Below are 12210 nucleotides of genomic sequence, written 5' to 3'. Positions count from 1 at the left end.
CACTACAACAGTCCCTGCAGGACTGCAGCTGTGTTCACACACCTAGCTGAGTAAGCCACACTGTAGTTGTATAACCCTGAATAAAATTTGTGCCAGTGTGCACACCACTCCTTTCCTTACCCACACCTGGCCCTTCTAGGAACTATCATGTTCTACAAGACAGAGTGCTAGGTTTTCTTTGTACAGTACCCCTCCTGAGAGGGCAGACCTAAGCAATGCATTCATCCATTCACACACATAGTAAGCCTGGACAGAAGCTAATGCAAATTAGTTTTGACCAGGTACTATGAGAATCACTTAGAGAGGGTGCCAGCCCAGCCTTTTCAGCTGCCATATGCCCTCATTCCCCTACTCATGCCACTCCCTCCCCACCTGTTATAGCATTAGAAAGGTACATTTACATCATTATCAGAACTCCTACTGCCAAGTGCTTTGGCCAACAGAGCTGGTGGCTGTATTTGTTTACATACTGTCTGGGCAACTGTAGTTTACTACTGAGCTGTAGTTTACATGGACAGACTACCTAGATGGAAGAAATGACTGGTGAATCCTCAGATGGCACTGGGTTTATCACTACAGCAGTAGAATAGCAGAGGCACTGCTTTCAGAGGCAGTTGCTTTCATATACTAAGAGCAATAGCAGGGCTACTTCTAGTCATTATCTGGCCAATAGTACTCTACAAGAGAAATGCATACACTGCAATTGAAATTTGACTAGGAGACTAGCATTAGTCATTTTTCCACCATGATATTTCAAGTGAAGATATCCTAAGTGAGATAATGGACCTCTGAAAAGTGCTGTTTGCTCAGTTATCTCATTTCACCCCATGCAAACAGCTATACTCCAATGGTAGACAATACAGAGTAATGACATATGGGACCAGACCTCCTACTGCAGCCCTTGGAGCAAGGAAGGTGATTTGCCCAGTGAGGAGATGTAGGGAAAAAAATCTCAGTGGAAGCCCCCCTCAGATACTACCCACAGAATTCTAACAGTGCTGCCCCACTGGTATTACTTGAGCTTCCCTTTATATACAACAGGATTGAGTCATGAAGTAGTGTTGTAGAACAGGAAAGAATCAGGCTTTTCAAAGAGCAAGAATGGTCTCTGCTCTTGCCCACCTAAGATAGCTATAGTGATCCCATAGGATTGTGTGATGAGGAAAGCAGGCAGTGAGATATTTATGATTATTCATGGGGAGGAAATCACAATTCAGACACTTTAAACTAAAATTCTATTTTATGACTAGGAGAGCAAGCACGTTTTGAAAAAAATGCATTACTTCCATGGAACTAGATAGTGTAGCAGTTCTGTGTTTCCCCAGATGGGAATGCAGCAGCTAGGAAGAATATACAATCACTTTAGATGTGATTATAGTTATCTAAGAGCAGGCTTAAGCTAGTGTCCTGCCTCAGAGAAGAGGAGCTATATGTTAATATTGCAAATTGTCAAAAGAGTGGGTTGTCAGCTGGTTTAAAAAAATTTTTTTTTTTTTAAATTAGCCACACATTACTCAGCTTTGAAAGGGGTATATATCTAGATTTCCTAAAAGGAAACTCTTCATCAGGCTATGGTAACACTCCTCTATTCTTCCACTAGCCTGCCTTTATGGAGGTGTGCCCACCAAGCATAAAACTAGGAGTGTAGGCCATGGTCAGAGTAAGTAGGAATTTTTAGTTAGACGTAGGCTTTGGATGGAAACTGCACATTCCTCATCATGCTCCCTTTCCACATTTACTGTAGGTATCACTTCCCTATTTTAGTGTTTGATAGACTAGCTGTCAGTAAAATAACCCTATTTACTAATGCAGTATTGGAATCAGAATGCCACTTTGTTCTCTACTACTGCATCTCTGCAAATCTGGAGTTTGGAGAAGGCCACAGCTATGGATGAGAGCTTACAGGATTGTATTTCCTAGGCCTAAGCCAGTATTGTCATACATCCTGAATGGACCACTCAGTGATCTCTTCACTAGTCCTTTAAAAAAAGGAGGTCTCCCTTGCCTGTGCAGCAGGATCATGGCTCATGTGCCTTCCTCTTTCCCTAGAGGACAGGCTTTATTACTCACTTTCCTTCCTCTCCTGAGGCAGACAAGATGTCCATTAACACTCAAGGGAGTAGGTGACACCCTGGACTACATTTAGCTGCCCTGCAAGCTGTGCCAGCTACACCAGAACAGAATTTAGGCCCTGTAAGTTAATGGTGGGCCTTGACATTGATGTAGATACAGCTGCACCCTTCCTAGAAGATTGCACTAGTGTGGGGAGAAGTGAGGTGAAGGTGTTTAACTACAACAACTGCTCCTTGCTGATTAGAGTAGAAAATGCATATTTAGGACAATGCCATTGTTTAATGGCAGTTATGATTTAGTTAATGATTTGTGCTATGGGATGAGCTGATTAGTCTAGGCTTAGAGATGAGCCAAGTGGGAGTTGCTTCTGCTGAAAAACTAGAAGCTTTATATTGAAACTAGCCACTTCTGAAGTAAGGAGAGTCCCCACAAACTGCTGTATGCACCAGTTTATTTTGTCAGTCATTTAGTGACAGTTTACATTACAACTTTTTTCCTTTTCAGTGATTTAAGGAGAGCCATCAGCACAAGTGCAGCAACCATCAGGCCAAGGCTCACTGTAGATGCTGTTGTAACAGTGGTCCATGCTCCTTCTCTCCATTGAGTTTCTTCTGTAGAGAGACAAGGTAGAACCCCAAATTAGTGACCAGAATATTTTGCAATACAGTCGAATTAGCATCAAACATGCATCAGCTACATAAAAGAGAGAAGTGCTTGTTCCATACCGTGGGTGGAAGACCATTCATCTGATACAAAGATAACAGGACCAGGCAAGTTTGCTACACCAGTGTTCTCTGCTTGCATCACAACATCTGTAAGGTATCAGCAACCAAAATGATTAACTGGAGGCCATGGAAATACACTAACCTAGCAGGCTATATTCAAGTTCTGTCCTGGAGAAGGCCAACAGAAGTTAGAGGTTTAAAAGCCATGACTTCTACTCATTTAGAAAAATTTTTCCACTCATTGTCAAGTATATACAACTCAGATTCAGTTTGGGAAAGACAGGACACGATCACCTTTATAAGTCTGTGGATAAGGAGAATAAGTTACGGGCTTCAATTACAGTAAGGGATATTTAGGTTAGATGTTGGGAAGATTTTTTCCCCCCTAACTGTAAGGGTAGTTAAGCACAGGAACAAGTTACCTAGGCAGTTAAACCACCAGTGACAATTGAACTAAGGAAAAAAGTCAGGGATGGATGGCTAGATAGTACATAATCTGGCCTCACTGCAAGGGACTGGACCAGAACCTATCCAGTTCCCTTCCAGTTCTACTTATGATTCTGCTACAGTAAGTCACCAGGTTCTGTGTGATATTCTGGTTGCCAAGGGTGATTAGATCCTACCTCGTTTGGTTCTGGCAGACAGAGGACATCTTGTTGAACACAGAGGGGAGTCTGGCTGAAGTCTATCACAGACCAGAGCACTGCAGTGGAAGTACACCTAGAGCAAAGAGAAGGGAAAAACCATGTGGCACACAGGAAACCCCTAGCATTTAGCTAGTACAAGAGGAACTGCACTTACTAGACTAGTGAGAGCCTTGTCACCTGATACAAAGGCAAAGGCCTTCACTTCAAATCTCTGGCGGTAGTTGGGATAACTGACTGCAAGACCCACTGGATGAAACACAGTCCTGTAGTTGTCCAATTCATAGTCACACCTGAAGGCGATACATGTAGACAGTCATAGGAGGTGGAGGATGGAAGGCAGCTTCTTCGAGAGGCCAGAGTTGAAGCCAGGTAGAGACCAGTGTCTTGGAATAAGGTTTACTTCATTAACATTCAAGTTTAATGGTCAGTCTGTTGCCCAAGAGAGACCTTCAGAACTGTTTCAGAGAAGTCTGCCTGACCTCACAAGTCTGCATTAGGGCAGCCAAACATTTCTAGGCTAGACATTTAAAAGGGTTAAAGTATTGTTTGAGTTAGTTGGAGTTTTAATGACTGCAGTAAGGAGTGCGCTTGCTCGAGGACTAGCTTGACCTAATGCTACAGTGACCTACACTCTTGTTGATCAGATCATAGCCAGACAGCAGCCTTTTGTGCCTAGGCCCATGGGAGGCACCTGACTGTACAAGTCAGGTTGCTCTCAGAGCTCCTCCAACAAGCCTTTGCACAGCATTTCAGAGCAACTCATTCCTTCAACATCTCAGTACAGCTGGCCTGCCCATGTTCCTACAGCACGTTGTGTTACACCTACCCGTCCACAACAATGTTCCACCGGGGCAGAGAGCTCGGATCTTGTGATAGCGTTGCCCAGCAGTCATCCAACATCAGTTTGATGTTGGGGTCGTTGCGGTTTAGAACTTGCACTTCCAAGAAGATGGGTTGCCGCAGATATTTCACAATAGGGTACTGGTCATCACTGTAGGGCTGCAAGTAGGAGGCATCTGAAAACCAAGCACAGGTAGAGTTACACAGCCTAGTACCCAGCAGGTAGGAATTCTCACAGGAGAATCAGTCTAGAGACAGGAATAGTCTGGCTATAGGAGGAAGTCAGATGTATGCCTAGAAGGACAGCAAGTGAGTGATTTAGCTTTATTCTTTGAGAGACCGGGAAGCCTGCTAAGCTTGACTGGACAGCCCCACACAGATCCTCTTACTACAGAGGAATCCAGTGCAAAAAACCCCCAGTATGCCAGGCCTATGCAACAGATGAGCCGTTCAGGATTCCCACCACCCCAAGGAGAGGTTTGTGGTTATCTGGGTCTACTTCTTTGGCTAGTAGGGACCAAAGAGCTCTTTGGTCCCAAGTCCTTGGACTATGGAGGGAGCCACTTTGCTTCTGCCCCATCCATGATTAGCACCCAAATGCAAGCTTTACCTGGATAGACCAGTAGGATCAAGGAGAGAGGCCCCTGATTTATTGAAGAAACCGGAGGAGGGAGACTGCTTATCCTTACGCTCAGAGAGGCATCACCACTTCTGTAGGTGCACACTACAGTTAGCCTGAAATACAGAACAGTTTGCAGCTCAGCACTAGGTTAGCTAGCAATTTTTTTTGTTTTGGACTGGATCTCAGCTGACTGACCTGAATTCACTGTCTCTAGAAATCCTGCGTGGCGGTAGGTCTGCCCACAAGGCACGCACTTCGTTCTCATAAATGGTCCTCTCGCCTTCAAACTGCAGAGGGATACAGCAGGGTTAGTGACTGCCCTGCCACTGATGCTCCCTTAGCAGTCGCTGTGCTGGACACTTACCCTCTGCCTTGTCCCACACCCGTTCAGTGGTATGTGAAACCGAACCATGTCATTTGAGGGAGACTTGAAGATCGGTTTGCAGGTAGGATCTCTTAGCCTGATGGTATCCAGGTCTAGTGCAGGTCTGGTCCTGTCACTAAGCACTTCAAAGTCCATGTAGCCATCCTGAGTGCACACAGCAGCTGAAACATTCAAGGAGTCTCGTATAGGTTGTGGTCGGGTGAATCCAGGACATGAGGCTGCAGCAACCCCTGCCTCAGTTCAGTGACTAGAGTATTCTAGTTGAGCTGTGTGTCCAGGGCCCTGATCACCTTGAGAATTGTCCTGAGCCTGCTGGATTATTCCCTGCCTCCCTTTTGTATGGCATGAACTGGAGAGCAGGTATCCAGAAACTGCTCGAGCCAGGAAGCTCAAGGACCCAGAGCTGCTCACAAACAGTGTTGTATGGTTCAGTGAGCAGTCAGGTTTGAGACTAGGCTGGAGTCTGCACATTTTTAACTTGGTAGGACAAGCTAGACCAGGGTACCTAGTGTATGACTAATCCAATGGTTCCCAACCTTGGTTGTGGGACCCCCTTGGGAGGATGCCAAAACATTATGGAGTCTGATGTTTCACTAATGTTGAGGTAGTTTAGTCCCCCCAGCCCCACACTAGCTGGGTGCAGCAGCCTCAAGCCCCACACTGGCTGGGGTGGAAAAGGATCTCCCTGATGAAGTAGCATCCCTGAGCTCTGGCCCAGCCAGAGTGGGAGAGCAGCCCTTGACAGCCTCAAGATGGCTGGGTGCCCAGCCAGAGCAGAGGAGCAGCCTGCCCACTCCCCCCAACCCCATGCTGCAGGAACAGAGTAGTGCCCCTGGCTGGCTGAGTGCCCAGCTGGAGTGGAGAAGCAACCCTGTGCTGGTGGGGGCCTGGATCAACCCCAGTCAGCCCACTAGTGCCTGTGGCCTCCATGTCCCTCAGTCCATGAGGGAAAGGAAGAGGCAGGACCAGATGCAATGGCAGCTGTACCAGGAAAGGCTTAAATTACTTTTACCTGAATAAGGAGTTGTGGTTACAGCTGTTTTGACCAGTGAGGGGTCAGAGTGGGTGTTTTCCCTAATGTTAAACAGTGGGGCTTTCACTCAAAAAGGTTGGGAACCACTACTCTAGTCTATTAGCAGCCCCTGTAGTGCAGGTAAACAAGGGGTGAGTCTCAGCCAGTTCTTATGGAGAGTATAAGGGAAGGGGGACAATCATCCCTGCAGCAGCTGCTGCCAGGTTTATCAAGATTTTTCTCCATTGCTCGAGTTGCGATTCATTGTCCCTTCCAACTCTCCCATGAAAGGAGAGCATTCCTTACTGTGTGGACTGTCACGTGAGCTAGGTGACCAGAGACTGATGCCTCCCACCAGCAAGCAGTAGATCATGTCATGTCTAGAGTACCTTATTGGTCAACTCAAGGAAGTGAGAAACTGTCTTTACTGGCAAAGGAAGGGCATCCATATTAGACCCAAGAGACATGACTGAGCAATTAGTGGACTCCATGACAAGGTGCTGAGAGCATAGGAATTTGCTTGCCAGCTACTGGGAGTCTGCAGCAGCCAGAGCTGCACTTTTAGCCAATTATGCACCCAACAAAGATAGGAGCCCAAGACTCATGAAGTGATGTGCTGGAAGGTTTACTCCTTCTCCTGCATTAAGGAAATGCAAGTCAGTGGCCCCTTGAGATGAAATGCTGCAAATCTTGGTAGCCTGAATTCTCACTGCCATACAGGGACAGCTGAAATGGCACTGCAATAGGAAGAGTTATACTGTCTATTAATGTGTCTTACCTATTGGTGCCTGTTGGTCACAGGGACACTCTGGGTAAGTCACCATGGATACCATTTCTCCAAGAAAATGGAAAGTTAGCCTTAGAGATGCCACATATGACTGGAGTCCTAAGCACTCTTCATACAGCTGGAAGAGACCAAGATAGTGACATTTTGTATCTATGTCAGTGAGGAAAAAAAATCTGTACAGAGTAGTTGTTTCCCAGTTCAGTCCCCAGAAGGACAATTTAGCACTTGTCCTTGGAATCAGAGTCATTTAGACTAGACTAATCTAGCCAGAAACTAGTGTCTTAGAAAGTACTTCTCAGCCATCCTAGTACATCTCCTGGATCAAGAGGAAGGAGAAATTTAGTCATTTTAAGTCAGTAATGGGCTAGATCTAAAGTGTATTTATGGGACTATGCATGTTAGTCCTAGATTAAAGTTTCAGGTGAGCCATTCAAGTGTAATTTGGTGCAAAGTCAGCACGTGGTCCATGTTCTTTCGACTTGAACTCTTACTTGAAGAGAGATTGCACCACATTATGGTTGTCCATAGAACCATTCTTGGCCAAAAGCAGACAATGTCTCCAGCTTCCTCTTGTCCTCATCTCATCCTATCCATTAGAGATTAGTATCCTTACTGAGTTAAAAAAAAAAAAAACAAAAAAAACAAAAAAAAACACACCACTCTGCTACCCTAAGCATGGAGCACCCATGTGGTCTGTCCAGGTTGGCATGGGAGTGGAGTTAGGGACATGATCCTTCCTCTTGTCTCGCTGTCATAACTACTGATGCTAGAACAAGCAGCCTGAATTTGATGAAGTAGCAAAAAAGAGTTGACAGGAGACATTGCCAAATGCTAAGCAGGAAGATTTTTAGCAGATACCCACACATGGCCCCATCTCTACCAGCCCTCTCCAAATGTGTCAGGAAGAAGGTTGCCATAATGGGGACGGAGAATTTAGCTGTATTAGAGGTTCTCTACCCACCTCAATCTTAAGAGTAAAGAGGCGCAGCCACCTGCCAACTAGTGGCATGAGAAGGACTGACAATTTAGTCAGATGCCTTCTATATCAGTCAGATTTTGTAACCGAATCCTTTTCTACTCCATCTATGGTCTGCACATCATTTCACAACACAGTAGATGACAATCAGAACCATTCCTAGAAGGAGTCAGATAGCCCAGCACAACCTAGTACTTACTCTGGACTTCAGGGTTCTTTTGTTGATGTGCAGCTTCACTCCCCTCCTGCTGTCTAGAGAAATTCCATTTGCTTGAAGCTGGTTCATGGGAATATTTCTATTCTCTAAACTCACAGCTGTGAGGATCCCTGGGAAAGCTGGGATGGCAATAGTCATGTGTGTTGAGTTACAGGTTGCTGGGCCTGCAAGAATAACTGTGTTAGAACTTCTACCTTGGTTAGAGTTGCCACAGGAAGTCCCTGTAGCATCAGAGGAAGGAGTTTCTTCTGATGAAACCAAGCTTTACCTGGCGCACAGATCATTCTTGATTCTACAGTTAGCCTCTGGTCAGGAGGCCCATAGGAAAGCTTGAGTGCCAGAGTATATAGCCTCTGGTGGTCTTGCTGCAGAGGACAGATATGGTTGAGAACAGCAGGTTATTTATAGTGAGGTTCCCAGGTATAAAAGTCAGTCTATTAGGATTCAGTAAGCTAGTTTTGAAGTTCAGAGGTTATGAGAAGTCTTGCAGGGCGAATCAGCTATTTACTTGCTGTTGGAGCAGAAATAGCCACTGGAGTAATATACTAGCTCTGTCACATTACTCCTAGGCAGAGGAGTTCTTGAGTAGGACATACAAGCTCCATTCTAGGGTCTCTTGCACCACTTGGTGTCATAGCCAGAAGTTAAGCTACAGCTGTTGGTGAGTAGGCAGTTGATCTCAGCCATATAAGAGGAATACATTATAGGGGCATGCCATGCATTTCCATTTTCAGAGGCCATGATAAAGTGCAGTTAGAAGAAGACCAAATAAATGCTGAAGAAAAAAAAAAAAAAAAAAAGCCAAGCTACTTAGTATTCCCATAAGTCAAGGTTAAAATGCTTAGGTCATTTGGATGGTCCTGCACCATTTATAAAACGTTATGCAAATAGTAGTGGGTTTGTATATAGCATATTTTGCTTTTTGTTGCTACCAAGTTCTCCTCTAGAGAGCACCCACCTTGTAAGAGGTGACTCCAGTAGCACCAAAAGAAACCCGGAAGATTAGGTTGTTGCTGTCAGCTAGGAATGTATATCCTTGCTGCATGGCTTGTTGAAGGTTTAGCTGGTGTGTTCTTGTTCCATCATCTATGGACAGAATCCAGGCCATCTGAGATTCTGTAGTCTGTAATTTGAGAGTTCTGGTTAGACAAGGCTTTACATTAGAGAACAATATGTTCACGGTTCTAAAGCAATACAGCCTGGTCTGAGCATGTGTAAGGACAAGATTAGGGACTTAACACTTCAGTTTAAAAACAGAGTTAGAGACCTTGATTAAAGTTAATTATGAAAACAGTTAAAACGCAGTAGAACTATTAAGGGATACCAATTTGCAACATGGCAGCCTTTACATTAAAGCAAATTCAGATCTTAAAACCAAATTATGTCACATAGTTAAATCACTCTTTAAAGTTAAAATCTTTTATCTACACTGGTTAAGGCTGTAGCAGTTGCAGCTTTGCTATCCAACCCTAGAAATATCAAGGTACTTGTGTTACTTGAACAAGTTTAGTTGCAGCAGGCAAGACATTAGTTTAGAGGCATGCTATTTTGGAAACCCGAGCCCTCATTTGGAAAGAATTTTCATACCACATGTTCATCAGCAAAGCTGGGAATGAGTCTCGGAAATACAACCTGAAAGAGAAGGGACAGGAAGCTGAGTGCAAGGCACACAGTTCAAATAGGTAAAGAAATAGTATCAAGCCATGGAGGTTCCTGGTCTCCCTTACCATGAAAGTTCTTCAACTCGTTACAGCAATGCAAGCATTGTGTTGCATTAGCTTCAAAGCAAGTGTACGGTAGTGGCTCAGGGCCAGCTACATTTATGGTAGAACAGAGGAAGACAACACTAATGCAACTTTCCTTTGTAGTTTAGGAACATAAGTATGCTAACTTCTGGTCATTAGACTGTGGAGATGTCCACAGACTCTGAACAGGCTTGGCAGAGCACATGAGATAAGTCAAAGGTAACTAGCAAGAGCTTAGAACTGGAGTTGTATTGAGTCTCCATAGAGACCAGGAAGGGAAAAAAATCCACCCCACTCTTCTTTCCTCACACCCACTACCCAAAGGATGTGCCTATAGACTCTCTTTAAAGCTTGACCTCAGAAGTAAATCGTTTATTAGGGATTGTCAAACTGCATTACTTACTGCCATGAAGTCTTTAGTACAGTTTGTAGCGCCTGTAAAAATAGTAGGGACCACTTCATCTGCTTGAAGAGCCTCACAGCCAACACTGTAGGTTACATTCTTGTCCTCTGTAAGTGTCTTGCTAAGCATCAGCAGTTTTATTCTCAGCTGGTGTTTGTCATGCTACAGGTAACAATATATGGGTCACAAAGATGAAGTGGCATAATTTTACATTACTAGATTTGCCTCATATCAGCAGTTAGAGCCCTCCCTCACAGATGGCTTATGTCCAAGCTGAAAGTTTGCCTCAACTGAATAGATATAGTCTATAGAAAGTAGGTTAGTTATAAACTAGACAAGCACAGAAGTAGAATGCTTAATCAGAGAAGCCATTTGTATGTATTGTTTGACATCTTTGATTAGGTGGATCAGTATGATATTGTCAACCTGTACTTGATGAACAAGTCAAAAATATAAGCAGTCATTACAAATACTTCAACAGTAACATGCAACAAAAGTTGGCCTGTGGAATGTTATACTGGCTATTTTAAGGCTTCACCTTTAAGTGGCATGGTTACATGCCACACCTAATTCAAGTATTGCACCACTTGATCAAGTTCCCAGGAGCGTACTGTGTCCTGGCAGTTGCTCTGCCTCAAACTCATGGTTGCTTGAGAACCTGTATCACATCCCCATATGCCCAAAGCAAAGGGACTGTTTTACCTCTAGTCTAGTGCAGTTCATGTAGAGAACAGTTAGAGTCAGCCTCTCATGATCCACCATGTAGTCACAGTCTACAATCTCTTCACCACTCGCATCTAGAGAGAAGAAGCTAGTCAGCTGGGCAGCTAGAAGTCACCCTAAGAAGTCAGCTAGACATGCACCATACATACCAACTACATAGGCTTGCCAGAAGTTACTTCCAAGCTCTCTAGGAAACTCAATCAACATTTTGTCAGACTGACAAGAAACTGTCCCTACAAGAGGAAATGCATAATCAGTCTGATCCAGACACCTTACAACACAGAGCACCAGATGAGTATCAGACTGGCTGTTCATATGATGGATTCCACTGACTCCAACAGACAGAGAGAAGAATCAAATTCTGAGTACACCCCAGGCTCATTAAGGCTGTCTGACCAGCCTAGAGACAAGAGCCACCCCCACCCTACTGAGGAAAACACCCTGTTACCTGAGAAGCTTAGAGCCATGGAGTTAGTGACACCAGCTGTCAAGGGTGCCATAAGGCAACCAAGCAAAACAAACAACCTGTAAATAAAAAAAACATGCTCAGACACCAGCACAGCAAACAGACCCCTCCCCATGAACAACCCTAGCCTCCATTTACCACATGCTGTAAAAGGCCCAGCCTGGCTGTATCTCAAGCAACCCCATGGCTGAAAAACAACAGACCAACTCAACTCACACCCCCATTGGCTGCAGGGGGTTATATAGGAGGCACTGCAGCCCCCAGCATCAGAGCAGCTCCTGGAAAACACCTGGGATTCTTTCCGCATCACCTGCTAGCAGCTGTCTTTGAGGCTGATGGTTTGCACCTGTCCCAGCTCTGGGCTGCAATAAATGGAGGGGAATTTATTATCCCCATTTATACAGATAGGGGATCTATGTCACAGAGTGATTAATGCTAAGATCTCATAGGTGGACCTAATAATTGAACATGGATTTTGTAATTCTTGGGTTAGGGCCTTAATCACACATCTATTCTTCAGCTCAAACTGTTTAGCTGGAGGCTAATCCTGTTCCCATTGAACTCAGTGGGCTCTTTGCCATTATCTTTA

The 12210-nt window shown here is 44.6% G+C and overlaps 1 protein-coding gene across 1 annotated transcript; it reads right to left on the bottom strand.

Moving 5' to 3' along the window:
- Positions 1-2507: 2507 nt before the first annotated feature.
- Positions 2508-11830, bottom strand: ZP2 (zona pellucida glycoprotein 2). The gene is made up of 18 exons (XM_067550981.1): positions 11760-11830; positions 11604-11680; positions 11305-11388; positions 11135-11229; positions 10433-10594; positions 9872-9916; positions 9243-9407; positions 8553-8649; positions 8267-8448; positions 7083-7209; positions 5272-5453; positions 5103-5194; positions 4896-5020; positions 4272-4461; positions 3600-3735; positions 3422-3518; positions 2799-2885; positions 2508-2684 (listed from the first exon to the last, which is right to left on the bottom strand). Exons 1-18 carry the CDS (start codon positions 11804-11806, stop codon positions 2551-2553), a joined length of 2124 nt encoding a protein of 707 aa, XP_067407082.1. The 5' UTR covers positions 11807-11830; the 3' UTR covers positions 2508-2550.
- Between the last annotated feature and the right edge of the window lie 380 nt (positions 11831-12210).

Source organism: Emydura macquarii, unplaced genomic scaffold, assembly GCF_026122565.2.
Source record: "Emydura macquarii macquarii isolate MOO-44397 ecotype Brisbane River unplaced genomic scaffold, CSIRO-AGI_Emac_v2 contig_1348, whole genome shotgun sequence".
Classification (NCBI taxonomy): Eukaryota; Metazoa; Chordata; order Testudines; family Chelidae; genus Emydura; species Emydura macquarii.
This window is presented reverse-complemented; position numbering and strand designations above follow the sequence as displayed.